The sequence below is a fragment of the Alnus glutinosa genome, chromosome 2, assembly GCF_958979055.1.
Source record: "Alnus glutinosa chromosome 2, dhAlnGlut1.1, whole genome shotgun sequence".
Lineage (NCBI taxonomy): Eukaryota > Viridiplantae > Streptophyta > Magnoliopsida > Fagales > Betulaceae > Alnus > Alnus glutinosa.
In genome coordinates this window covers 6,297,801-6,325,522 of record NC_084887.1, presented here as the reverse complement: position 1 = coordinate 6,325,522, position 27,722 = coordinate 6,297,801, and the positions used below count along the sequence as shown (strand labels likewise).

The following is a 27,722-nucleotide window of genomic DNA, read 5'->3' as shown; positions in this document are numbered from 1 at the left end:
AACAAAGCGATAAAGATGATCAGATAATAAACTGAATAGCCGCTAATAGCTACTACAGTAGCCATAGCCAATTACATTATTTGAGATTTTGAAGCAATGGTTCCATCGAATACACAATCACTCCTACCAGAAAAATAAAAGCCATATATAGAAGTTATTTGACATAAATTTAAAAGAACAAAAATTGAGAAAATACTTTCTTAACTTGTTAACCAAACATATAAGAGGCTCAGGATGTCTTCATTTGATTGCTCTCAAGACTTTGAACTCGTTGATGACACGCCACTCTTCGACTGAGATGATGCAGTTGAAGCGTTGCTCTGTGCCTGTAAACTTTGGCTTGCGGATGAATCAGTGAAGAAAACTATGTTCTCCTGGTTATCAGCAAACACTTGGAGAGATCTAGGAATCGGGGCCAGGTTCACATCTAAAAGTCCCTCAAGGATTTGAACCACCTGACCCATCGGCGGCCTCCTAGTTTCATCATCTTGGATGCACCAACAAGCAACTTTACAAACTCTTGTGAGCTCTTCTACATCAGTGTTTCCCTCCAACCTGGGATCTAATAGGCTAAGGACATCACCCCCTTCAGCTATGAGGTTTGCAGCCCGAGATGGGAAGAATCCGGTTTTGCCATCTGCAGATGGCTCAGAGTTTCTCCTTCCTGAGACAAATTCGAAAAGCATCATTCCATAGCTGTAAACGTCGGCCTTGGCTGTAATGGCCACCCCTGAAATCCACTCTGGAGCAAGATAACCTCTTGTGCCTCTCATGGTTGTTAGGACTCGGCTGAACTCCCGCCCAACAAGCTTTGCCAGGCCAAAATCTGCCACTTTTGGACACAAATAAGCATCTAGAAGAATGTTTTCTGGTTTTATGTCACAGTGTATGACGCACTCTCTGCACTTCTCATGGAGATAATACAAGCCTCTAGCTGTTCCTATAGCAATCTGGTACCTTGTCTTCCAGTCCAAAAACTTTTCATGGAAAAGATGAGATTCTAAAGAGCCATTTGGCATGTAATCATACACCAGCAACTTTCTAGCACCTTCAGAGCAGAACCCACGAAGCCGAACAAGATTTACATGTTGGATTGTCCCGATTGTACTGACTTCTGTGCGGAATTGCTTCTCTCCTTGGCTGATGCTTTCAAGTTTCTTGACTGCTATGACTGTTGAATCAGATAATGTCCCTTTGAAAACAGAACCAAAGCCTCCTCCCCCCAACTTGTCCGAGAAATTCTTGGTCGCATTTTGTAAGTCTCTGTACCCAAATGCCACCAATGAACCCTCTACTGCTTTTCCAGTTCCAACAGCTCTCTTTCTTCGCATAAGGATTATAAAAAGGCCTAGCAGAATTGCTACCCCTGCAACTGAGCCCGCAACAGCACCAACAATCATCCCCTTATTATTCTTCTTACTTGAGAACTCAGAAGCTGCAAGTTTGAGATATAGAGTTCGCCCTGTAGGATCATCTCCTGATAGTTGTTCCAGATTCAAGAGATCTCCAACCCAAAATGAACAATTATTGATTTCATAAGCAAAAGCAGTGCAGGAGCAGCTATTCAAGCAGGTGGATTCACATTCTGTAACACTTCCAACCCCAACAGATTGTCGTTGGACAGGCAATGCCATGCTGGGCATTTGTAAAAACCTGTCTTCGTGCCCATTACTAAGATTGGTATTGTTACACTGTAAAGGAGTTCTCCTCATGCACCCACCAGCATAATCTGACAAATTCCAATCGTTCTGCGACTGAGGAACAAAACCTTTCAAGCAGCTACAAAAAGGCTTTGATTGTTCGTTGCAGGTACCAAAAGCCCCGCAAAAATCATAAACCTCGCATTGTGTTTTCGGTTGAGACCAAAACAAATTCCACAGATTGGTATTGTTTAACCATGTTGTTTGCTGAATCTGCCCAGAAACTTCCATCACGAATCGAGAAATTATGGAAGGATCGTAAAGAGAATAGGTGAAATAACTCTCATTTGTGTTGTTAACATAAGTGAAGTTGTAGATATAATTGGCTGTCATTTCAGGAACTAAGCTAAAAATCTTCGTAATGGGATCCCAAGGTCCACTAGTCCAATACCGAATGGACCTATTCCACAGAATAATATACTCGCTGGTATTTGCCTGTAACTCAAGATTGAAGAGTCCTGGTGCAGGATCGTCCGCATTCTTCCAAGAAATGAGGCGTTGGTTTTCATTGGTAATTTTGTTCAATCCAATCTTACTACCAGGAAGCCATGTATGAGATGGGTGATCAAAACTTTGCCATAAATGTTGGGATGAATTAGACCCATCATTCAGAACAAGATTTCCTTCATCTAGAAGAACAGCTTGTACAGGACTTGATGAAGTGGTGGAGGTCAAATTTGTGGACCAAACTGGGATTTGGGACTCATTGAAGAGAACCAAATTACCATCAGAGATTCTTAATACAGAAGAACTCTTATCAGAGACAGGTTTATCTCTGTTTGCGACCCAAACTATGGTTTGGGTTGAGACTTTACCAGTACCGTACCACATGCCTATATAGTAGTTAGAAGAGCTACCTGGTTTGAAGAAACCCAGCACAAAGTTGCCACCTGAAGAGACAATGGTTTGATCACCAGAGAGAGATTGGTTGGCAGAGATGGTGTGATCAGCTCCGAGGGAAAGATGGTTGTTGACAGATAAGCCGAGGAAGAGAAGAGAAAGCATGAGCCATGGATTCTTCTTCGTATCCATGGCTGCAAATAATTTTTGCAGAGTAGCGAGAGAATCGAGGAACGGGTCTCAATACTGGTATGGCTTACGTGTGGAAGAGCAAGTTGATAGAATCGTCAACTGACTACTCCGCCGAGGAAAGTTTGGTTGTCGTGTCTTGCCTGATTTTGTGGGGGCCAAACTATTCGTTGGGAAAGTCAATTGCTTGGTTTAAACTATTATCTCCATATTAATATAGTCAACTTTTAACTGCGATAATATAATATTCTTCAATGACAAAAACCTTTATAATAGAAAAAAAAAAATGTTAAAAACTTAACGCAATCCATTGCTGGAGATCGTCTACAACCATTAATATCAACAGTATTCAGCCATCCGATTAGAAGAATAGTCTGAGTCTCTCAGATTCATCAGATTTTATAGTAAATTTCAGATTTGGTAATTTAATAATTATATTAGTGTCACAATAATTTCGAAAATTCCCAGCAATATTCTAAAAATGAATTCCTCATCCAAATTGTAAGTAGAAAAAAAAAACAATAAGCAACAGAAATTAAGCAATCTTGGAATTCGGAGTAATTCTATTAATACATTAAGTGTCCATAAAAAAATAAGATGGCTTTTAAAATCATCATTTGATTAATCACACATCTAATGGTGATTTTAAAAGCCACCTCATTTATTAATGGACACTTAATGTACTAATAGAGTTACTCATATTGGAAGCCTTCTTATTGAAGTCGGTCTGAATTTTGCAACCACGGATCATTGTTCCTCCGACTTTGACGAAAATGATTTCTTATGCTGCTCGGCTATACTTTGGAACTCCATTGCCCAATCTTGGAATGACGATTGTTCTGATTTGACATGCTCTTTGCTAACCCTATCTTAAAATTAAAATTGTATAATAACATAATCACCTAAAATCATTTTTCGATTTGCCCAGAGGTGGCTCAACCACCCTTCTCTTTTCTTTTTCTTTTTTCAATTTTTTTAAAAAAGTTTTTAATACTTTTTTTTTTTCAATTTTTTATTAATTTTTAATGCTTTTTATTTTCAGTTTTTATTTTTATTTTTTAATGCATATGATACGTGTCAACACTAAAAAGTAGATATGTGGAATACTGTTAGTTTTTGGATGAAGGTACTATCTATGTATTTTTCCATAGCCTATGTACTATCTACGATACAAAATAAAGCACAAGGGCAAAGAATAAAAAATTCAAACCACAAGAGATAAAAAAAAGGTGTTAAATCGGATCAAGATTCTCTCAAATTCTCTGCCTGAATTTGAGAGAATTTGGGCAGGTGATTGTGAGAGAGTACTTATGGGACCTATCTGATCAAATACAAATTAGGCAGTCCAACTACTTATCCGGTCAGGTGTGTCCCATAAGTACTTTCTCATAATCATTTAGTCGAATTCTCTAAAATTCGGGCATAAAATATCGATTTTAAATCTTAATTATAAGATAGATAATATCCATTTTATTTGAAACAGAAAGAATCCTATTCTCTAAAAATATTCCAAGTCCGAATCTTATATATTCCATCGTAACTTAACTTAATAGATAAATATTACTAATAATAATCAAATAGTATTAGTGAAGTTTAATTTTATACAAATATTAATATTCCTTATTATATAAAAAGATTTACTAAAATTTGTCGCTTGTTTACTGATATTAAAAAAGTCGTCACCTTCATGGTTCCCACAAAGGTCCCACCACAATGAGGAAAGTTCTGCACCCCAGAAAGTTAGAAACCACATTGGCTGTGGTAAAGAAGGTCGGTCTGAGCATGAGAGGAGAGGCCAAGAACATGAAGAAACACATCAACGGCACCGGAGGCAGCTGGATCAATCCAACAACGGAGGCCCACATCAGAAAGTGCCCCGACGAAGTTCTGGATCGCCCCCGCCAGGTGGACCACCCATGGCCCACCCAAACTCGAGTAATTACTACTGTTAGCGTTACCGAGTGCTAGGGCGGAGTATTAAGACGCCAGCTACGACCCCGGTGTTGCTGACTTGCCGCCGCCGATGTCCTTGAACACGGACGCGGTGTTGAGCGTTGATTGGTCGTAGCGTTGGCTAGATTTCCACACCGAGGAGTAGATACCGAAGGTAATGCTATATTAGGATTTTTTTTTTTTTTTTAAATTATCATTAGAGTTAAGATAAATTATTATTAAATTTTTACCCATTTTAAAAATTAGTGACTTTATAAAGAATCTTACATATCGCAGTACTGTCATTTCTCCATTTGGCCAAAATTAGTTTTAATTTTTTTTTTCTCTCGAATTTTTAGAGATAAATCTTTTGGTAGATATATATATATAAACCGTATACACAATCCCGTCTAACTTTATTTACGTGGCAGTTTATTTTTGTTTTTCAAGAAAATGGCCTAACATTTTTTTCTTTAGTGGTTTCATTGTTTTTTTTAAAAATAAAAAATAAACTGCTCCGTAAGTAAAGTTAGACTGGTTGTGTTTACAGTTATACAACAACTATTTTTCTATAAAAAAGTGAATTAAAAAAAAAAATTAAAAAGTTATCGATTTGATATAAAAAGTGGAATATTTTGAAATTGACTCTTTTTTAGAGGAAAAATGGGAAGGGATGGGGGTGTTTTGCCAAACAAGGCCAGAAAGTTTTTGCAATCTTAAAGTGCAATACAACCTTGGAACAATAACTCAAATTTTGGAGTTGCTGCATTATTTCACTACTTTTACTACAATCTCTTTCTCAGGAAATTCCTATGCTTATTTTTTCTTCCGGCAAAGTATACTTGCAAATGATGTATTGGTATAATGCCTGACAAGCTTCTTTTAACAGGGCGAATGCTGGTTTAATCCCAAAATTCCTGTTGAAACTGCTTTGAAAGAATCAACATCTTTCAACGGTTCTGAAATTCTCAAGGAAAGACTCGGAACACCAGAGGAAAACGCTTACCTTTTAGCGAGAGGTTGCATGTGTTCACAAAAATAATGTGATGGCATTCACCACATTATGAGTTCTTTGCTTCTCGGAAAAACTGAGGTAGTTTTGTCTTGTACTATCTTCTGATTAGCACATTCTTATTTGCCTTTTCTGTGGTAGAATTATTATTATTGAATCACCTGGCTGCAACTTGATTGGTTATTATATTATGACTAATTACAAACTCAAAGCTTCACAACTGAGGATAATTGTCTATTCTTTTGGGCTAGGGAGTATTTGCTGCACCTATTGATCATCCCCACCTGGATCTGTAAATCAAAATATCAAAGACTTCTCTGAATAAAACAGGCAAGCCTCCACTGTCTAGTTAAGAGAACTGTTATTATTCAACTGGGTAACCATGCTCTTTTGAGGGTTGAAGAGAATTATCCAAGGAAAATTGGTGATTTTCTTAATGAAAGAAAATAAGATCATAGCACCTATTTTGAAAACTGTCACCAAAAAGGCTACTTTTTGAAGTTTTTAGTGGATCATTCAATGGAAGTTGCAGATCGAGCATGCAGATCCATATAGGAACAGTGTTTATTACTGATTTCTTTTGCTTGAGAAAGCCAGTCAACCATGCTTATCTACACCAAGAAAAGACAGACTAATCATACACATTTAGGTACATCCTAATTCAAACTCAACCTTAACCCCATCAAGTTACTCTTGACTTGATTGATTTGGTCACGTTAGTTTAACTAAAATGATATAGCTAATTGCATTATTTGAGATTTTGAAGCAATGCTTCCATATGGAATACACAAACACTCCTTCCAGAAGAATATAAGCCATATATAACAGTTATTATTAGGACATAAATTTAAAAGAACAAAAATGAGAAAATGCATTCGTTACCAAACATATAACAGCTCAAGATGTCATCATTTGATTGCTCTCAATACTTTAAACTTGTTGATGACACGGGACTCTTCGACTGATAGGAAGCAGTTGAAGCATTGCTCCGTGCCTGTGAACTTTGGCTTTAGAAGGACTCCGTGAAGAAAACTATGTGCTCCTGATCTTCATCAAACACTTGGAGAGATATTGGAATTGGGGCCAGGTTCACATCTAAAACTCCCTTGAGGATATGAACTATTTGACCCATCCGCGGCCTGTTAGTTTCATCGTCTTGGATGCACCAACAAGCAACTTTACAAACTCTTGTGAGCTCTTCTACATCAGCATTTCCCTCCAACCTGGGATCCAATAGGCTAAGGACATCGCCCCCTTCAGCGATGAGGCTTGCAGCCTGAATTGGGAAGAATCTAGTTTTGCCATCTGCAGATGGCTCAGAGTTTCTCTTTCCCGAGACAAATTCGAAAAGCATCATTCCATAGCTGTAAACATCGGCTTTGGCTGTAATGGACACCCCCGAAAGCCACTCCGGAGCAAGATAACCTCTTGTGCCTCTCATGGTTGTCAGGACTCGGCTGAATTCCCGCCCAACAAGCTTTGCCAGGCCAAAATCTGCCACTTTTGGACACAAATAAGCATCAAGAAGAATGTTTTCTGGTTTTATGTCACAGTGTATGATGCATTCTTTGCACTTCTCATGGAGATAATCCAACCCTCTAGCTGTCCCTATAGCAATCTGGTATCTTGTTTTCCAGTCCAAAAACTTTTCATGGAAAAGATGATACTCTAACGAGCCATTTGGCATGTAATCATAGACCAGCAACTTTCTTGTACCTTCAGAGCAGAACCCATGAAGCCGAACAAGATTTACGTGGTTGACTGTCCCGATTGTACTGACTTCTGTGCGGAATTGCTTCTCTCCTTGGCTGATACTTTCAAGTTTCTTGACTGCTATGACTGTTGAATCAGATAACGTCCCTTTGAAAACAGAACCAAAGCCTCCTCCGCCCAACTTGTCCGAGAAATTCTTGGTCGCATTTTGCAAGTCTCTGTACCCAAATGCCACCAATGAACCTTCTACTGCTTTTCCAGTTCCAACAGCTCTCTTTCTTCGCATAAGGATTATAAAAAGGCCTAGCAGAACTGCTACCCCTACAACTGAGCCCGCAACAGCACCAAGAATCATCCCCTCAGTATTCTTTTTACTTGAGAACTCAGAAGCTGCAAGTTTGAGATATAGAGTTCTCCCTTTAGGATCATTTCCTGAGAGTTGTTCCATATTCAAGAGATCTTCAAACCACAATGAACAATTATTTTTTTTTTTGTATGAATCACAATTATTGCTTTCAAAAGCATAAGCAGTGCAGGAGCAGCTATTCAAGCACCTGGATTCACATTCTGTAGCACTTCCAACCCCAACAAATTGTGGTTGGACAGGCAATGCCATGCTGGGTATTGGTAAAAACCTGTCTTCGTGCCCACTAGTAAGATTGGTATTCTTACATTGTAAAGGGGTTCTCCTCATGCACCCACCAGCATAATCTGGCAAATTCCTATCGTTCTGCGACTTTGCAACAAAACCTTTCAAGCAGCTACAATAAGACATTGATTCTTCGTTGCAGGTCCCAAAAGCCCCGCAAAAATCATAAACCTCGCATTGTGTTTTCGGTAGAGTCCATATCAAATTCCACTCGTTGGTATTCGATAACCATGTCTTTTGCTGAATCTGCCCAGAAACATCCATCACGAATTGAGAAAAGATGGAAGGATCGTAAAGAGAATAGGTGAAATAACTCTCATTTGTGTTGTTAAAATAACTGAAGTTGTAGATATAATTGGCTGTCATTTCAGGAACTAATTTAAAAATCTTCCCATCCCAAGCTGAACTAGTCCAATACGGAATGGACCTATTCCACAGAATAATATACTCACTGGTATTTGCCTGTAGCTCAAGATTGAAGAGTCCTGGTGCAGGATCGTTCTCATTCTTCCAAGAAATGAGGCGTTGGTTTTCATTGGTAATTTTGTTCAATCCAATCTTACTACCAGGAAGCCATGTATGAGCTGGGTGATCAAAACTTTGCCATAAATGTTGTGACGAAGTAGACCCATCTTTCAGAACAAGATTTCCATCATCTAGAAGAACAGCTTGTACAGGACTTGATGAAGTGGTGGAGGCCAAATTTGTGGACCAAACTGGGATTTGGGACTCATTGAAGAGAACCAAATTACCATCAGAGATTCTTAACACAGAAGAACTCTTATCAGAGACCGGTTTATCTCTGTTTGCGACCCAAACTATGGTTTGGGTTGAGACTTTACCAGTACCGTACCACATGCCTATGTAGTAGTTAGAAGATTTACCTGGTTTGAAGAAACCCAGTACAAAGTTCCCTCCTGAAGAGACAATGGTTTGATCACCAGAGAGAGGTTGGTTGGCAGAGATGGTGTCAGCTCCAAGGGAAAGATGGTTGTTGACAGATAAGCCGAGGAAGAGAAGAGGAAGCATGAGCCATGGATTCTTCTTGGTATCCATGGTTGCAACTGATGGAGTCAACTGACGCTACTACGCCCTTCAGCATCTAGTTTTTGTTGCCGTGTTTTGTGAGCCATATATACTAATATGCATGAAGTGGACCACAAAGTGGTCGTTAGTTTCCACAAAGGACTTACCTACCAATTATAGTGAAGTTTCCTTATGAAGTCTGATTTGTCTTTCCTGTTTCCCCTTCAAATCGGTTAATTTGTAGCAATTAGTTACAAGTTAGTCAATAAATTGACAAGTGTTCATTAGCACGTAAAAAATACTTATTTTTTTTTTTAATATTATTAATAAAAAATATATGCTTCTCCCATGATTTAGGAATACGTGTCACTTTATTAGATTGTTTTGTAACTAATTTTTGTCGGGAGGGACACCCATTTGTCTTTGAGAAAATTGAGACATGGTTTAAACTATGGATAGAAATTTCCTACAAACCCGCTTGTAGGAAATTTTTTACAACCCACATATAAGATTGACATGCTATTTAAATAGCATGTGCTTCTGACATACTTTTTTAATAGCATTAATAAAAGAACATGTGCTTCTCTCATATTTAAAGAACGTGTATTATTTTTATACGTGGGTCGTAAAAAATTTCTTACAAACCAATTTTTCTATCCTTAAACTATTTGTTGGAAAAGTCAATTACTTGGTTTAAACTATTCTCCAAATGAGATTCTTAATTATGGAAAATGTTACTTTTACACCGGCCACACAACACCCCCTCAATGGCAAAAATATTACTGCAATAATATAATATGGTCAACTTTTAACTGCGATAATATAATATTATTCAATGGCAAAAATCTTAATAAAAAAAAAAAATGTTAAAAAGTCAAAAAAGAAAGATGAAATCCATTGTTGGGGATCATCCTCTACAACCATTAATATCAACAGTATTCAACCATCCGATCAGAAGAATAGTCTCAGTCTCTCAAATTCATCAGATTTTATAGTAAATTTCAGATCTGGTAATTTTTAATAATTATATTAGAATCACAATAATTTCGAAAATTCCCAGCATTATTCTAAAATTGAATTCCTCATCCAAATTGTACGTAGAAAAAAACAATAAGCAATAGAAATTAACCGATCTTGGAAGCCCTCCTACTGAAGTCGGACTGAATTGTAACCGTGAATTGTTGTTCTTCCAACTTTGACGAAAATGACTTCTTACGTTGCTCGATCGGCTATACTCTGAAACTTCGTTGTCCGATCCCAGAATGACGATTGTGCCGGTTTGATATGCTTTTTCCTAACCCTACCCTAAATTGAAATTGTACAATAACATAACCACATGTAATCACATAAATTCATTTAGATTTTTCGATTTGGACTCCATAAACCTTTAGATACTGATAAAATATATTTCAAGTCTGAATCTTATATATTTCATCCTAACTTAACTTAAAGTGCATTTGTGATTGAGATTTTATAGACAACAAATGTGATTTTAAACAAAATCACAGAACATAAATCGTTTAGAAATTGCGTTTTTAAAAAAAATGCGATTTAAAAATTCAGAAAATCTGTTTTTTCAAATCGCATGCAAGATGGTTTTTTTTTTTTTTTTTTTTTTTTTTTTTTTTTTTAAAAAAAAAAAAAAACACAAAATTTTAAAGGCTAATTTAGCATTTTAAATGTTAAAATGCGATTTTGCTAAGCGTTTAGAGCATCCCTAATGAGCTTTACAAATTTTCTTCAAATTTTAGCTAAACAATCTACTTTTGTTATTTTATTTATCACTTTTAACAAACTTTATACACCAAACTCTCCAAATATTTCTCTATTTCAATTAAATATTAATTTTTTATTGGTTTTAAGCAACCACTCCTAAACAAATGAGGATAGAGGAAAAGTGAAAAGTGAAATGAAATGAGAGAAAAATAATAAATATTCAATAGCTCATGAAATTTGTGAGCTAAATTTAGAGTAAATTTTGACCGGAGATAAAATAGAGAAATTATAAAGAGTTTGTTTGTTTTTTTTAATTTTAAAATATTTGTTTTTTTAATTTTTTTTTAAAAAAACCTTTAGAAAATAAGATTTCAACACTGAGGAGTAGATGCCGAAGATAATGCTATATTAGAAATTTTATTTTATTTATTTATTTCTTTTACATCGCATTTAAAGTTATCATTAGATTTAAAGTAAATTATTATTAAATTTTGATTCCATAATTTTAAAAACTAATGACTTTTTAAAGATAAAAGACGGTAGTGTCATTCTTCATTTGGCCAAAATTAGTTTTTAATTTTTTTTGTCTCGAATTTTAGGGATTTTTTTTTTATCTTATTAAAAAAAATTTAGGATTTTTAATCTCCCCCCTAAACTATCAAAAAATGTCAATGTCTCCCTTAATGACAAAAATACCATTCATAAAATTATTAAAATTAAAAAAAAAAACTAAAAAAATTATTTTAAAAAATATGAAATATTAGAAAGTTATACAAAATAAAAAAAACAAAAATGAAAAAAAAAATTAAAAGCAGGTTTTTTTTCTTCATTTTTAATTTTTTTTTTTTATATATAATTTTTGGTTATTTTTTCCTTTTTTTTTTTTTATAAAAAAAAATAATAAAATTCGTTCTTTTTCGTTTTTTTTTTATTTTAATTTTTTCCTTAATTTTTTTTTAATTTGTTTTTTTTTTTAAATTATTATTTTAGTTTTTATTTATTATTTATTATTTTAGTTTTTTTTTTTTTTCCAAATTATATAAGGACATTTTTGCCAAACAAAGCCGGAAAGTTTTTGCAATCTTAAAGTGCAAGACAACCTTGGAACAAAAAATAAAATTTTGGAGTTGCTGCATTATTTCACCACTTTGATTACAATCTCTTTCTCAGCAAAATCCTATGCTTATTTTTTCTTCCTGCAAAGTATACTTGCAAATGATGTGTTGGTATAATGCCTGACAAGCTTCTTTTTGCAGGGAGAATGCTGGTTTAATCCCAAAAATTCATGTTGAAACTAATTTGAAAGAATCAATATCTTTCAACGATTCTGAAATTCTCAAGGAAAGACTCAAAACACTAGAGGAAAACGCATACCTTTTAGCGAGAGGTTGCATGTGTTCACAAAAATAATGTGATGGCATTCACCACATTATGAGTTCTTTGCTTCTCGGAAAAACTGCGGTAGTTTTGTCTTGTACTATCTTCTGATTAGCACATTCTTATCTGCCTTTTCTGTGGTAGAATTATTATTATTGAATCACCAGGCTGCAACTTGATTGGTTATTATATATTATGATTAATTACAAACTCAAAGCTTCACAACTGAGGATAGTTGTCTATTCTTTTGGGCTAGGGAGTATTTGCTGCACCTATTGATCATCCCCACCTGGATCTGTAAATCAAAATATCAAAGACTTAAATGAATAAAACAAGCAAGCCTCCACTGTCTAGTTAAGAGAACTGTTATTATTCAACTGGGTAACCATACTTTTTTTAGGGTTGAAGAGAATTATCCAAGGAAAATTGGTGATTTTCTTAATGAAAGAAAATAAGATCATAGCAACTATTATGAAAACTGTCACCAAAAAGGCTACTTTTTGAAGCTTTTAGTGGATCATTCAATGGAAGTTGCAGATCGAGCATGCAGATCCATATAGGAACAGTGTTTATTACTGATAAGCCGAGGAAAGATGGTTGTTGACAGATAAGCCAAGGGAAAGATGGTTGTTGACAGATAAGCCGAGGAAGAGAATAGAAAGCATGAGCCATGGATTCTTCTTCGTATCCATGGCTGCAAAGAATTTTTGCTGAGTAGCGAGAGAATCGAGGAACGGGTCTCAATACCGGTATGCCTTCCGCGTGGAAGAGGAAGTTGATAGATTTGTCAACTGACTATTACGCCGTGGAAAGTTTTGTTGTCGTGTTTTGCCTGATTTTGTGCGGGCCAAACTATTTGTTCGAAAAGTCGAGCGGTAAATACAATTCCCTCGCCGAAGTCATTTTCAATTTCGCTATTAAAGACTGAAAATTTGTGATGTACTTTTCAAACTCTTAAAAAATTTTAATTCTAAGCATTTCGTCAGATTTGACAGTCAAATTAGACGAAATTTTAAGCACGTGCATGTCACGAGACTTTTTTTAGACAAATTTATCTGTTTTACCCTCGCTCCAAAATGACATTGTTTTGCTCTTTAGGGAATGAATTAAAAATTTTAAAAAATTTATGAGGTAAATTACAAATTTTTAAAAATATTATTATTATTATTATTATTATTATTATTATTATTTTTTTTTTTTGTTTTAAAAAAAAACCTTTAGGGGAATATGCAACCACCCCCAAAGGTGTGGCTACCGTTGGGCAGCCACCCTTTAGTATTTTCTTTCCTTTTTAATTTTTAATTTTTTTTTAAATAACAAATGTTTTTGTTTTATTTATTTTTATTAGGTTTTATAATTTTTTATTTTTAATGAACATGTGTCGGCTTCTTATTAAGTGTCCCCAAAAGGGCAAAATGATGTCGTTTTGGAGTGGTCAAAATTCCGTCTGGTTTGACAGTCAAATCAGACAGAATGCCTGAATTGAAAATTTTTAGGGGATATTCACACAATTAATAGTTTGGAGGGACATTGACAATTAAATGGTAGTTTGAGGCCGGGGATAAGTGTAGTTTTCGATAACTTTTTTAGGAGAAAATGGGAAGGGATGGGGGTGTTTTGCCAAACAAAGCCGGAAAGATTTTGCAATCTTAAAGTGCAAGACAACCTTAGGAACAAAAAATAAAATTTTGGAGTTGCAGCATTATTTCACCACTTTTATTACAATCTCTTTTTCAGCAAAATCATATGCTTATTTTTTCTTCCGGCAAAGTATACTTGCAAATGATGTGTTGGTATAATGCCTGACAAGCTTCTTTTCGTAGGATGAATGCTGGTTTAATTCCAAAATTCCTGTTGAAACTACTTTAAAAGAATCAACATCTTTCAACGGTTCTGAAATTCTCAAGGAAAGACTAACACTAGAGGAAAACGCATACCTTTAGCGAGAGGTTGCATGTGTTCACAAAAATAATGTGATGGGCCTGATGGCATTCACCACATTATGAGTTCTTTGTTTCTCGGAAAAACTGAGGTAGTTTTGTATTGTACTATCTTCTGATGAGCACATTCTAATCTGCATTCTCTGTGGTAGAATTATTATTATTATTATTATTATTATTGAATCACCAGGCTGCAACTTGATTGGTTATTATATATTATGATTAATTACAAACTCAAAGCTTCACAACTGAGGATAATTGTCGATTCTTTTGGGCTAGGGAGTATTTGCTGCACCTATTGATCATCCCCACCTGGATCTACAAATCAAAATATCAAAGACTTCTCTGAATAAAACAGGCAAGCCTTCACTGTCTAGTTAAGAGAACTGTTATTATTCAACTGGGTAACCATGCTTTTTTGAGGGTTGAAGAGAATTATCCACGGAAAATTGGTGTTTTTCTTAATGAAAGAAAATAAGATCATAGCAACTATTTTGAAAACTGTCACCAAAAAGGCTACTTTTTGAAGTTTTTAGTGGATCATTCAATGGAAGTTGCCGATCGAGCATGCAGATCCATATAGGAACAGTGTTTATTACTGATTTCTTTTGCTTGAGAAAGCCAATCAGCCATGCTTATCTACACCAAGAAAAGACAGACTAATCATACACATTTAGGTACATCCGAATTCAAACTCAACCTTAACCCCATCAAGTTACTCTTGACTTGATTGATGTGGTCACGTTAGTTTAACTAAAATGATATAGCTAATTGCATTATTTGAGATTTTGAAGCAATGCTTCCATATGGAATACACAAACACTCCTTCCAGGAGAATATAAGCCATATATAACAGTTATTATTAGGACATAAATTTAAAAGAACAAAAATGAGAAAATGCATTCGTTACCAAACATATAACAGCTGAAGATGTCATCATTTGATTGCTCTCAAGACTTTAAACTTGTTGATGACATGGGACTCTTCGACTGATAGGAAGCAGTTGAAGCGTTGCTCCGTGCCTGTGAACTTTGGCTTTAGAAGGACTCGGTGAAGAAAACTATTTGCTCCTGATCGTCAGCAAACACTTGGAGAGATTTTGGAATTGGGGCCAGGTTCACATCTAAAACTCCCTCGAGGATATGAACTATCTGACCCATCGTTGGCCTGTCAGTTTCATCGTCTTGGATGCACCAACAAGCAACTTTACAAACTCTTGTGAGCTCTTCTACGTCAGCATTTCCCTCCAACCTGGGATCTAATAGGCTAAGTACATCGCCCCCTTTAGCGATGAGGCTTGCAGCTTGAATTGGGAAGAATGTAGTTTTGCCATCTGCAGATGGCTCAGAGTTTCTCCTTCCCGAGACAAATTCGAAAAGCATCATTCCATAGCTGTAAACATCGGCTTTGGCTGTAATGGACACCCCCGAAAGCCACTCCGGAGCAAGATAACCTCTTGTGCCTCTCATGGTTGTCAGGACTCGGCTGAATTTCCGCCCAACAAGCTTTGCCAGGCCAAAATCTGCCACTTTTGGACACAAATAAGCATCTAGAAGAATGTTTTCTGGTTTTATGTCACAGTGTATGATGCACTCTCTGCACTTCTCATGGAGATAATCCAACCCTCTAGCTGTCCCTATAACAATCTGGTATCTTGTTTTCCAGTCCAAAATCTTTTCATGGAAAAGATAAGACTCTAACGAGCCATTTGGCATATAATCATAGACCAGCAACTTTCTCGTACCTTCAGAGCAAAACCCGCGAAGCCTAACAAGATTTACGTGGTTGACTGTCCCGATTGTACAGACTTCTGTGCGGAATTGCTTCTCTCCTTGGCTGATGCTTTCAAGTTTCTTGACTGCTATGACTGTTGAATCAGATAACGTCCCTTTGAAGACAGAACCAAAGCCTCCTCTGCCCAACTTGTCCGAGAAATTCTTGGTCGCATTTTGCAAGTCTCTGTACCCAAATGCCACCAATGAACCCTCTACTGCTTTTCCAGTTCCAACAGCTCTCTTTCTTCGCATAAGGATTATAAAAAGGCCTAGCAGAATTGCTACCCCTGCAACTGAGCCCGCAACAGCGCCAACAATTATCCCCTTACTATTCTTTTTATTTGAGAACTCAGAAGCTGCAAGTTTGAGATATAAAGTTCTCCCTTTAGGATCATCTCCTGAGAGTTGTTCCAGATTCAAGAGATCTCCAACCCAAAATGAACAATTATTGCTTTCATAAGCAAAAGCACTGCAGGAGCAGCTATTCAAGCAGGTGGATTCACATTCTGTAACACTTCCAACCCCAACAGATTGTGGTTGGACAGGCAATGCCATGCTGGGAATCTGTAAAAACCTGTCTTCGTGCCAATTAGTAAGATTGGTATTCTTACACTGTAAAGGAGTTCTCCTCATGCACCCAACAGCATAATCTGACAAATTCCAATCGTTCTGCGACTTAGGAACAAACCCTGTCAAGCAGCTACAAAAAGGCATTGATTCTTCGTTGCAGGTACCAAAAGCCCCGCAAGAAGCATAAACCTCGCATTGTGTTTTCGGTCGAGACCAAATCAAATTCCTCTCATTGGTATTCGATAACCATATCTTTTGCTGAATATGCCCAGAAACATCCATCACTAATTGAGAAAAGATGGAAGGATCGTGAAGAGAATAGGTGAAATAACTCTCATTCGTGTTGTTAAAATAATTGAAGTTGTAGATATATTTGGCTGTCATTTCAGGAGCAAATTTAAAAATCTTCCCATCCCAAGCTCCACTAGTCCAATACGGAATGGACCTATTCCACATAATAATATACTCATTGGTATTTGCCTGTAGCTCAAGATTGAAGAGTCCTGGTGCAGGATCGTCCTCATTCTTCCAAGAAATGAGGCGTTGGTTTTCATTGGTAATTTTGTTCAATCCAATCTTACTACCGGGAAGCAATGTATGAGCTGGGTGATCAAAACTTTGCCATAAATGTTGTGATGAATTAGACCCATCTCTCAGAACAAGATTTCCTTCATCTAGAAGAACAGCTTGTACAGAACTTGATGAAGTGGTGGAGGTCAAATTTGTGGACCAAACTGGGATTTGGGACTCATTGAAGAGAACCAAATTACCATCAGAGATTCTTAATACAGAAGAACTCTTATCAGAGACAGGTTTATCTCTGTTTGCGACCCAAACTATGGTTTGGGTTGAGACTTTACCAGTACCGTACCACATGCCTATGTAGTAGTTAGAAGAGCTACCTGGTTTGAAGAAACCCAGCACAAAGTTGCCACCTGAAGAGACAATGGTTTGATCACCAGAGAGAGATTGGTTGGCAGAGATGGTGTTAGCTCCAAGGGAAAGATGGTTGTTGACAGATAAGCCGAGGAAGAGAATAGAAAGCATGAGCCATGGATTCTTCTTCGTATCCATGGCTGCAAAGAATTTTTGCTGAGTAGCGAGAGAATCGAGGAACGGGTCTCAATACTGGTATGGCTTCCATGTTGAATTGGAAGTTGATAGAATTGTCAACTGACGTTAGGAAGTTAGATATGTGTCCCTATGCCACATTTAATAGTTGTAACGGTAACAACTTTTAATTACTGTAACGGTAATTATAATAATTACATTCAATATGATTTAAACAGATTTTTATATTTCACATTATTGTTCATAATAATAACGGTTTTTATATTTATGTTTCTGATTTAATTCCTTGATGGGAGGAATAAAATCAGCTAACCATTAAATATGAGGGTTCCTGGCATACCTATATAAAGAGCCCTATGTATCTATCTATTGGCACCTGTAGGCATAGGTCAGAAGATCTTCAATCTAATTCTATTTTGCAAAATTTCTGTTTATCAATAAGGCTTCTTCATATGTTTTAACAAAAATGACTGGATGTATTTATATTTAATTCCGCTGCTTATTTTATTTAATTAATATTATGCTTACACGTGGTATCAGAGCCGTCCTCAATGCCAATTTGTTCAGCAATAAGTTTGTTTAATTTTACGATGGTTAAATTGAATAGATTTCTGTGAATATAGTTCGTTGTTTATTGTTCATGTACAGTTGATATGGGTATTTACATTGTCAGTTTATTTTATATTGTAAAGTTTGCCGTGAATTCATCCTAACCATGAAAGAGATGCGGAAGGATCCAGCAGTCATTTATCACTGCATAAGGGAGGATCTGGAATCATCTACTGAATAATGATAATACCCATTACAGATTTGAGAAAAACTTATGATTTGTTGTTCTATTTTCGGGTATGGATTTGTGTTCTGTTTTTGTGCCTAAAATAGATTTGAAAATCATGAACCCAAAAGCATGAATCCGTTGCTTTGCCGTGAAACTTTCTAGAGAAACATTTTGTTTCTTCATTCATGAGGCCTTAACAGTAAATTATCAAAATTAGGCACTGACCCGAAAACTTGCAGCACCAAAAAAAAAAAAATAAAATAAAAAACTCATCACATGTTCAAGGATTCAGCAATGATCTATCACTGCATAAGGAAGAATCAGAACTGGGTTCATCATCTCTGCCATAAAACACATCTTCGTAAAACCTCCGGACAACCTTCTCTTCATGAGTTATCGGGTAGCTGCCACAAGCGGAGACGCCATTGCGCACAGTGGGGTCGTTGCCACACGCCTGCGGCCTCTCCCTGTCACTGCACTAGGCGGCCCGCAAGGACCACCAGTTGCAGTAGCAGCGGCCTTATTTAGGCCGCTGCTGTCATGGAAGACAGCGACCCATAGGGGTCGCCGTTGGTCGCCGAGCGGTGGCCTCTTTTGGCTGCCGCATAAAGTTCCGGCTAAGGAAGGTGGCCGGCCATGGTGAAGGAAGGAAGGAAGGAGAAGACTAGGGAAGAAGAAAGAAGAGAAAACGGCACAGGTTCAAATTTTTCTGGGTCAACAGAGGAATTTTCGGGTTAGGGTTAATATGGGTTTCGGATATGGGTTTTCAACATGGGTTTCGGATAAGGGTATGGGTTTATTTTAACCTAAACCTAATCTGTTTTTTAAAAGGGTTAACCCGGTTGATGTCAAACCGATCCGATTAAGTAAACCGACCCGAATGGTCTGGCCCAATGAAGAAAAAATAAAGCAACAAGCCCGATCCAATTTATATAAAAAAAAAACTTGGATCATTAAGTGGGTTGACCCAAAATTCCAACCCATTTCTAGCAGCCCATTCAGAGTTAAAAACATTTGAGTTATTATAGGGTTTAAAACTTGGGCTGGCAAAGTGTAAAGAGCCTAAAGCCACTAACTAAACCATTGAGACATATATTTTATTATGTCTTGTTATTGCAAATATTTTTTTTTTTTTTTTTTTTTAGATTTGTATGGATCTGTATTAAAATTATTATTTCTTTAATACATGAATTGAGGAATATATTTTAATTGTTGGATTTTAATTGTTTAAATATAAATTGCTTGATGTCTAGACCTAAGAATAATTAACAATACCATATATGCTGGTGTGTTTACAGTAATATCCAAAAATGCAATGTCTAAAAAAGTTCTGGCTAGGAAAGGCTTGGAATTTAAGTGTGTCCAAGTGACCCTCCTCACTTTCCTGGGAACTCACCTGGTTGCACCTTGGAAAATGCTGTTTACCCCATTTAGGTATTGATTTGTTATATTCTTGGGGCCATTTGTGGGCATCTATAAAGTTGTTAGATGTTAATGAAGTCGCAATTATTATGATAATTTTGGGAGAGCCAAAACATCCCAATTTTTGAATAATAATTGTATCAATATTACACACACGTAATTATCATAATAATTTTGGGAAAGCCACAGCATCTCATTTTTATTGATAATTACATCAGGATTACACGTATGAACATCGTAAAGAATTTTATTAGATGTTCATGAATTGCAGCGTAATTATTATGATTTTGGGAGAGCCACAACATCCTAATTTTATAATAATTACATAAAGTTCGTACACAATTGAACTTCATATAGAAAAATTAACATCATGTTTTAATTAATTCATAAATTTAATTGCTTATCCCTACATGGAATTTTTTATTTTTATGACTTAATTAGAATAAGATAACAAATTTAGCATTAAAAGTAAAGTTTCTCTTAGGCCCACAGGTACAGAGAATTTTATTTATTAATGTTTAAATTTATTAGTCTTATTAATAAAAGGGTAAATTTCATGCGTGATGCAACCTTTGCCCACAGGTAGGTTGAAATTTACTATTAAATTGGCATTGACTAATTTAAAATAAAGATAAAGTTACTTCATAGCATTCTTTTATTGGTTATTGCAACTATTCCTATCACTTTACTTTTTGGTAGTTTTATATTCCAATACTTTATGAGAATATTTTTCTGACTAGAAAAAGATTAATATGCTTTTTCATGTGAGTGTTTCTAATCCCATTATGGGAATGAAGGATATTATAGCTTAGCTTAAGTCCCTAAAGGTTGAGATTATGTAAGTCATTCTTAGTATATTTCATTATGAATTCTCTATTCTGATTATGATATTTTATCTTGTAGCATACATAAGGATAATTGGTTAGTTAAAAGAACTTTTAACCATGTGTGTTTAAGAAGATGAGAGAATCTATAAAGTGTTCACATGGTTACTCATATTAAAGAAAATACCTATAAATGCAATCATGCCCAACAGTTAAAGTATGAGAATAAGGTACCAATAAAGTATTATGGCAATCAAGATACCTATTTCTCCTACAATAAAGAAAATTAAGGGCATATAAAGAAAGATTGCATGAAGTATGAAAAATGACTTAAAATAAAGATAATCTCATATATCTAGTATGTCGTGAATCTCTTTTAGTGACTCCTTTAAATATGTTGCGGATTGATTCTGGTTAACAATCCACGTTGTCAACACAATGCAAAGTTTTCTTAAAATGAAAAAACATATTTTTACAATTGAAGGTTATTGGGATTTATAGATTCAGTTATTTTTGGACCTCAATACTGTTTTAAATATTCCAGAATTTTCAAGAAAATTTTAATTTATATTTTAGCCTGTTAAATAAAATTTCAATTTTTAACTTGAAATTTTTATTTAGGGTGGAATACTAGTTGATGGTTTATTAAAATTTATCAATATCCCAATTTTAAAGCAATTATATTGTTAATTTTTGCATATTAAGGATGACATAAAGTGGAGTCTTGTGAATTAAAAATGCTCTTGTTATGGCATTGGAAATTGAAATATATCTCCATAAAGAAAATAAAAGTCAATAAATCCTAAAGTTAACACCAAAACGACGTCGTTTTATATATAAATTTTTTTAAAAAAATATATATATAATAGGAAAGGCTGTTAGCGGTTATAACCACTAATCGCCTTTCTAAAAACCGCTAACCGCCTTTTTAGGGTGGTTACCGGTTATCGGTTTTTAGGCGGTTTTAACAGTTTTGCGGTTATACGGTTAACGGTTATAGATGGTTAGCGGTTATTGCGGGCGGTTATTTTCACCCCTAGCAGTGCCCCTTCGTTTCATTTTTAGGAGCCACAGAGAGGCTCTTCTTAATTTTTCCTCTTTTGAATTTTTATAGAAAAATTACAATATACGAAGATCCAACATTTCGTGCTTGCCAATAGGCGGATTCCTTATGGGTTGTAAGCCGAAGGAGGAGGGACCATTGCAGGATTGGGAGATGTTTGGGGGCGACTAGAAGGGACACCGGTGGCAGCTTCATTGATATTAGGTTGCTGCACTGACAAGCTGTAAGCTTGGGCTTGCCTTGCGGGCCAGAATCCTGCACCGACAAATTGATGTTGCAACACAACCAGAATCCTGAGCCTGTGATTGCATCTGGATCCGGGTGTTGGGGTCAGAGACATTAACTTTTGGATCAACAGGGTTGCTAGGAACCCTTGTGGTTCCAGAGGGGATTTGAAAAACTGGGTCTTGTTGATAACTGACTGGTTTTGTGCGAGACAATGGATTGGTAATACTACTACTATTAATGTGGAATTAAAACAAACACCAAATACCTAATTCAGAATTTGATCATCCCTTCACAAAGAAAAACTAAAAAACAGTCCAATCAAATTACAGAAATTTGGAAGTAAAACGAATCAAAAGAGTACCTTGAAACTGAATCTGGGAAAGACAAATCAAATCCACCACTTGACTTCGTTTGGTGCAGTGGTCTGATCTTTCATCATCCGAAAACACCCAATTGGGGTACTCATCGGCGACCACCTCAGAACTCACCGGCCCTAGGGGGTAGCCACGAGCCACCCTAGAGGTGGCACCACCCCTTCCCCCCCCCCCAAAGGGGGTGGCAATTCCTAAAATTGAAGTTTTTAAATTTATAATATAATAAAATATAATATTTTAAGATGATGTGGAGAAATGCTGAAGTGGCACTAACGGAGGTTGCGAAAATGGACGGACAAATCATGGAAGGACCTATTTCAAATTCGAAAAAAAGTTAAGCACCGAATACTGATTTTAAAAAAGCGAGAGATTGAATTCAAACGACGCTTCGACTTAGGGATTTATTAGACATTTACCCTAAAAAGTTATTGGTGTGATATAAAAAGTGGAATATTTTGAAATTGACTTTTGGGAAAAGTATATATAACCTTCTTAAACTACCACCTCATTGTCAACGTCCCTCCAAACTACTAATTGTGTCAATTCCCCCTCAAAAAAACTACCGAAAAACGTCAATGTTCCCTCTAATGACAAAAATACCCTTTATAAAATTATTAAAATTAAAAAAAAACTAAAAAAATTATTTTAAAAAAAATATAAAATATCAAAAAGTTATAAAAAAAAAGTAAAACAAAAAACAAAAAATAAAAACGGGTTTTTCTTTTTTGTTTTCTTGTTTTTATTTATTTTTATATATATTTTTCAGATATTTTTTTTCCTTTTTTTTTAAAAAAATAGTAAAATTCGTTCTTTTTCGTTTTTTTATTTTTATTTTTCGAATTTATAAGGACATTTTTGTCTTATAAAAAAAAGTACGGTCGTTTTTGTCTTTTTGTTGATATTAGAGCATTCCTAGTAGCCTCACAAAAATAGTTTTTTAGCTATTTTGATTAGTCAATTTGATGAAAACATTAAAAAATCACTCTCAGCAGCCTCACCACTTTAACTAAAAAGTTTTGGTGAGTGAAATATGACAATTAGGAAAAGACAAATACTCAAAAAAGATTAAATAAAGAAAGAATAAAGAAATCTGAAAAAGTATTATTTAAATGGAATAGCGATAGTGAATAGTTAAAACGGTGAGGCTGCTGGAGAATTTTAAAAAAGTGGATCACTAGAATAAAAAAAAATGGTTTTTAGTTATTTTGGCAAGACTACTAGAAATGCTCTTAGGGAGACATCAACATGCTTTGGAAGTTTGTGGAGGTACATTGACACAATTGATAGTTTGTGGGACATTGACAATTGAATGGTAGATTTAGAGAGATGTGTAGTTTTCCATTAACTTTTTTAGAAGAAAAATGGGAAGGAATGGGGTGTTTTGCCAAACAAAGCCGGAAAGTTTTTGCAATCTTAAAGTGCAAGACAACCTTGGAACAAATAAAAATAAAATTTTGGAGTTGCTGCATTATTTCACCACTTTTATTACAATCTCTTTCTCAGCAAATTCCTATGCTTATTTTTTCTTCCGCCAAAGTATACTTGAAAATGATGTGTTGGTATAATGCCTGCCAAGCTTCTTTTCGCAGGGGGTTCCTGTTGAAACCACTTTGAGATTTTGAAGCATTAATGCTTCCATGGAATACACAAACATTCCTTCCAGAAGAATATAAGCCATATATAACAGTCATTATTAGGACATAAATTTAAAAGAACAAAAATGAGAAAATGCATTCGTTACCAAACATATAACAGCTCAAGATGTCATCCTTTGATTGCTCTCAAGACTTTAAACTTGTTGATGACACGGGACACTTCGACTGATAGGAAGCAGTTGAAGCGTTGCTCCGTGCCTGTGAACTTTGGCATTAGGAGGACTCGGTGAAGAAAACTATTTGCTCCTGATCGTCAGCAAACACTTGGAGAGATTTTGGAATTGGGGCCAGGTTCACATCTAAAACTCCCTCGAGGAATGAACTATCTGACCCACCGTCGGCCTGTCAGTTTCATCGTCTTGGATGCACCAACAAGCAACTTTACAAACTCTTGTGAGCTCTTCTACATCAACGTTTCCCTCTAACCTGGGATCTAATAGGCTAAGGACATCACCCCCTTCAGCTACGAGGCTTGCAGCCTGAGTTGGGAAGAATCTAATTTTGCCATCTGCAGATGGCTCAGAGTTTCTCCTTCCCGAAACAAATTCGAAAAGCATCATTCCATAGCTGTAAACATCGACCTTGGTTGTGATGGCCACCCCCGAAATCCACTCCGGAGCAAGATAACCTCTTGTGCCTCTCATGGTTGTCAGGACTCGGCTGAACTCCCGCCCAACAAGCTTTGCCAGGGCAAAATCTGCCACTTTTGGACACAAATAAGCATCTAGAAGAATGTTTTCTGGTTTTATGTCACAGTGTATGATGCACTCTCTGCACTTCTCATGGAGATAATACAACCCTCTAGCTGTTCCGATAGCAATCTGGTATCTTGTTTTCCAGTCCAAAAACTTTTCATGGAAAAGATGAGATTCTAGAGAGCCATTTGGCATGTAATCATACACCAGCAACTTTCTAGCACCTTCAGAGCAGAACCCACGAAGCCGAACAAGATTTACATGTTGGATTGTCCCGATTGTACTGACTTCTGTGCGGAATTGCTTCTCTCCTTGGCTGATGCTTTCAAGTTTCTTGACTGCTATGACTGTTGAATCAGATAACGTCCCTTTGAAAACAGAACCAAAGCCTCCTCCGCCCAACTTGTCCGAGAAATTCTTGGTCGCATTTTGCAAGTCTCTATACCCAAATGCCACCAATGAACCCTCTACTGCTTTTCCCGTTCCAACAGCTCTCTTTCTTCGCAGAAGGAGTATAAAAAGGCCTAGCAGAATTGCTACCCCTGCAACTGTGCCCACAACAGCACCAACAATCATCCCCTTATTATTCTTTTTACTTGAGAAATCATAAACTGCAAGTTTGAGATATAGAGTTCTCCCATTAGGATCATCTCCTGAGAGTTGTTGCAGATTCAAGAGATCTCCAAACCAAACCGAACAATAATTGCTTGCATTAGCATACGCATAAGCAGTGCAAGAGCAGTTATTCAAGCAGGTGGATTCACATTCTGCAGCACTTCCAACCCCAATAGATTGTGGTTGGGCAGGCAATACCATGCCGGGAATTGGTAAAAACCTGTCTTCGTGCCCATTAGAAAGATTGGTATTCTTACACTGTAAAGGAGTTCTCCTCATGCACCCACCAGCATAATCTGGCAAATTCCTATCGTTCTGCGACTTTGCATCAAAACCTTTCAAGCAGCTACAATAAGACATTGATTCTTCGTTGCAGGTACCAAAAGCCCCGCAAAAATCATAAACCTCGCATTGTGTTTTCGGTAGAGTCCAAATCAAATTCCACTCATTGGTATTCGATAACCATGTCTTTTGCTGAATCTTCCCAGAAACATCCATCACCAATTGAGAAATGATGGAAGGATCGTAAAGAGAATAGGTGAAATAACTCTCATTTGTGTTGTTAACATAACTGATGTTAAATGAGTTGTAGATATAATTGGCTATCATATCAGGAACTAAGCTAAACATCTTCCCATCCCAAGCTCCAGTAGTCCAATACAGAATGGACCTTTTCCACAGAATAATAAACTCACTGGTATCTGCCTGTAGCTCAAGAGAGAAGAGTCCTGATGCAGGATCCTCCTCATTCTTCCATGAAATGAGTCGTTGGTTTCGATTGGAAATTTTGTTCAATCCAAGCTTACTACCAGGAAGCCATGTATGAGACGGGTGATCAAAACTTTGCCATAAATGTTGTGATGAATTAGACCTATCTTTCAGAACAAGATTTCCATCATCTACAAGAACAGCTTGTACAGGACTTGATGAAGTGGTGGAGGTCAAATTTGTGGACCAAACTGGGATTTGGGACTCATTGAAGAGAACCAAATTACCATCAGAGATTCTTAACACAGAAGAACTCTTATCAGAGACAGGTTTATCTCTGTTTGCGACCCAAACTATGGTTTGGGTTGAGACTTTACCTGTACCGTACCACATGCCTATGTAGTAGTTAGAAGAGCTACCTGGTTTGAAGAAACCCAGCACAAAGTTGCCACCTGAAGAGACAATGGTTTGATCACCAGAGAGAGATTGGTTGGCAGAGATGGTGTCAGCTCCAAGGGAAAGATGGTTGTTGACAGATAAGCCGAGGAAGAGAAGAGAAAGCAGGAGCCATGGATTCTTCTTCGTATCCATGGCTGCAAAGAATTTTTGCTGAGTAGCGAGAGAATCGAGGAACGGGTCTCAATACTGGTATGGCTTCCGCGTGGAAGAGGAAGTTGATAGAGTCGTCAACTGACTATTACGCCGTGGAAAGTTTTGTTGTCGTGTTTTGTCTGATTTTGTGCGGGCCAAACTATTTGTTCGAAAAGTCGAGCGGTAAATACAATTCACTCGCCGAAGTCATTTTCAATTTCGCTATTAAACATTGAAAATTTGTGATGTACTTTTCAAACTTCTAAAAATTTTTAATTCAAAGAATTTCGTCTGATTTGACAGATAAATTAGACGAAATTTTAACCACATGTTGTCATTGTCTGTTTTACCTTCGCTTCAAAATGACAACGTTTTGCTCTTTAGAGAATGAAATAAAAATTTTAAAAATTTTAAGAGGTAAATTAAAAAATTTTAAAAATATTAATTTTTTATTTTTATTTTTTTTTAAAAAAACCTTTAGAGGAATCTGCAGCCACCCCTTTGGGGTGGCCGCGTGCCACTCCCAGGGGCTGGGAAAGGCCGTGGCCACCCCCAAAGGTGTGGCTATCGTTGGGCAGCCACCCTTTAGTATTTTCTTTCTTTTTTAATTTTTAATTTTTTTTAAATAAAAAATTTTTTTATTTTATTTATTTTTATTAGGTTTTATAATTTTTTATTTTTAATGAACATGCGTCGGCTTATAATCAAATAGATATTAGTGAAATTTAATTTTAACAAATATTAGTATTCCTTGTTATATAAAAACATTTACTAAAATAGTAAAATTTGTCGCTTGTTTACTGATATTAAAAAGTCGTCACTCGTCACCTTCATGGTTCCCACAAGGGTCCCACCACAGTGAGGGAAGTTCTGCACCCTAGAAAGTTAGAAACCACATTGGCTATGGTAAAGAAGGTCGGTCTGAGCATGAGAGGCTAAGAACATAAAGAAACATATCAACGGCACCGGAAGCCGCTGGATCAATCCAACGACGAAGTCACACACCAGAAAGTGCCCCGACGAAGTTCTGGATTGCCCCCGCCAGGTGGACCACCCATGGCCCACCCAAACTCGACTTGTTACTATTGTTAGCGTTACCGAGTGCAGGGGCAGAGTACTAAGACGCCAACTACGACCTCGGCGTTGCTGACTTGCCGCCGATGTCGTTGAACACAGACACGGTGTCGAGCATTGATTGGTCGTAGCGTTGCGAGGAGTAGATGCCGAAGGTAATGCTATATTGAGATTTTTTATTTATT

General features: G+C 36.4%; 3 protein-coding genes, 1 long non-coding RNA gene and 1 pseudogene across 4 annotated transcripts; 1 reads left to right on the top strand and 4 right to left on the bottom strand.

Annotated features, from left to right (window-relative positions):
• Positions 1–26: 26 nt before the first annotated feature.
• LOC133860911 (G-type lectin S-receptor-like serine/threonine-protein kinase At2g19130) lies at positions 27–2,797 on the bottom strand. Its single transcript, XM_062296576.1, has one exon. It carries the CDS (start codon positions 2,730–2,732, stop codon positions 255–257), a length of 2,478 nt encoding a protein of 825 aa, XP_062152560.1. The 5' UTR covers positions 2,733–2,797; the 3' UTR covers positions 27–254.
• Positions 2,798–4,443: 1,646 nt separating this feature from the next.
• Positions 4,444–5,950, top strand: LOC133859868 (uncharacterized). Its single transcript, XR_009898820.1, has 3 exons — positions 4,444–4,836; positions 5,551–5,754; positions 5,925–5,950. It is a non-coding gene; the product is annotated as an uncharacterized LOC133859868 (long non-coding RNA).
• Positions 5,951–6,399: 449 nt separating this feature from the next.
• LOC133859867 (G-type lectin S-receptor-like serine/threonine-protein kinase At2g19130) lies at positions 6,400–9,168 on the bottom strand. The gene has a single exon (XM_062295424.1). The coding sequence runs from the start codon at positions 9,089–9,091 to the stop codon at positions 6,683–6,685; it is 2,409 nt and encodes an 802-aa protein (XP_062151408.1). The 5' UTR covers positions 9,092–9,168; the 3' UTR covers positions 6,400–6,682.
• Positions 9,169–14,842: 5,674 nt separating this feature from the next.
• On the bottom strand, positions 14,843–17,595 carry LOC133860029 (G-type lectin S-receptor-like serine/threonine-protein kinase At2g19130). Its single transcript, XM_062295658.1, has one exon. The coding sequence runs from the start codon at positions 17,511–17,513 to the stop codon at positions 15,132–15,134; it is 2,382 nt and encodes a 793-aa protein (XP_062151642.1). The 5' UTR covers positions 17,514–17,595; the 3' UTR covers positions 14,843–15,131.
• A 6,274-nt stretch (positions 17,596–23,869) lies between these two features.
• LOC133861043 (G-type lectin S-receptor-like serine/threonine-protein kinase At2g19130) lies at positions 23,870–26,526 on the bottom strand (annotated as a pseudogene).
• Between the last annotated feature and the right edge of the window lie 1,196 nt (positions 26,527–27,722).

Bases quoted from the DNA above. Each gene is read 5' to 3' on its own strand.
- LOC133860911 (XM_062296576.1), bottom strand. From the start codon at position 2,732: ATGGATACGAAGAAGAATCCATGGCTCATGCTTTCTCTTCTCTTCCTC.
- LOC133859867 (XM_062295424.1), bottom strand. From the start codon at position 9,091: ATGGATACCAAGAAGAATCCATGGCTCATGCTTCCTCTTCTCTTCCTC.
- LOC133860029 (XM_062295658.1), bottom strand. From the start codon at position 17,513: ATGGATACGAAGAAGAATCCATGGCTCATGCTTTCTATTCTCTTCCTC.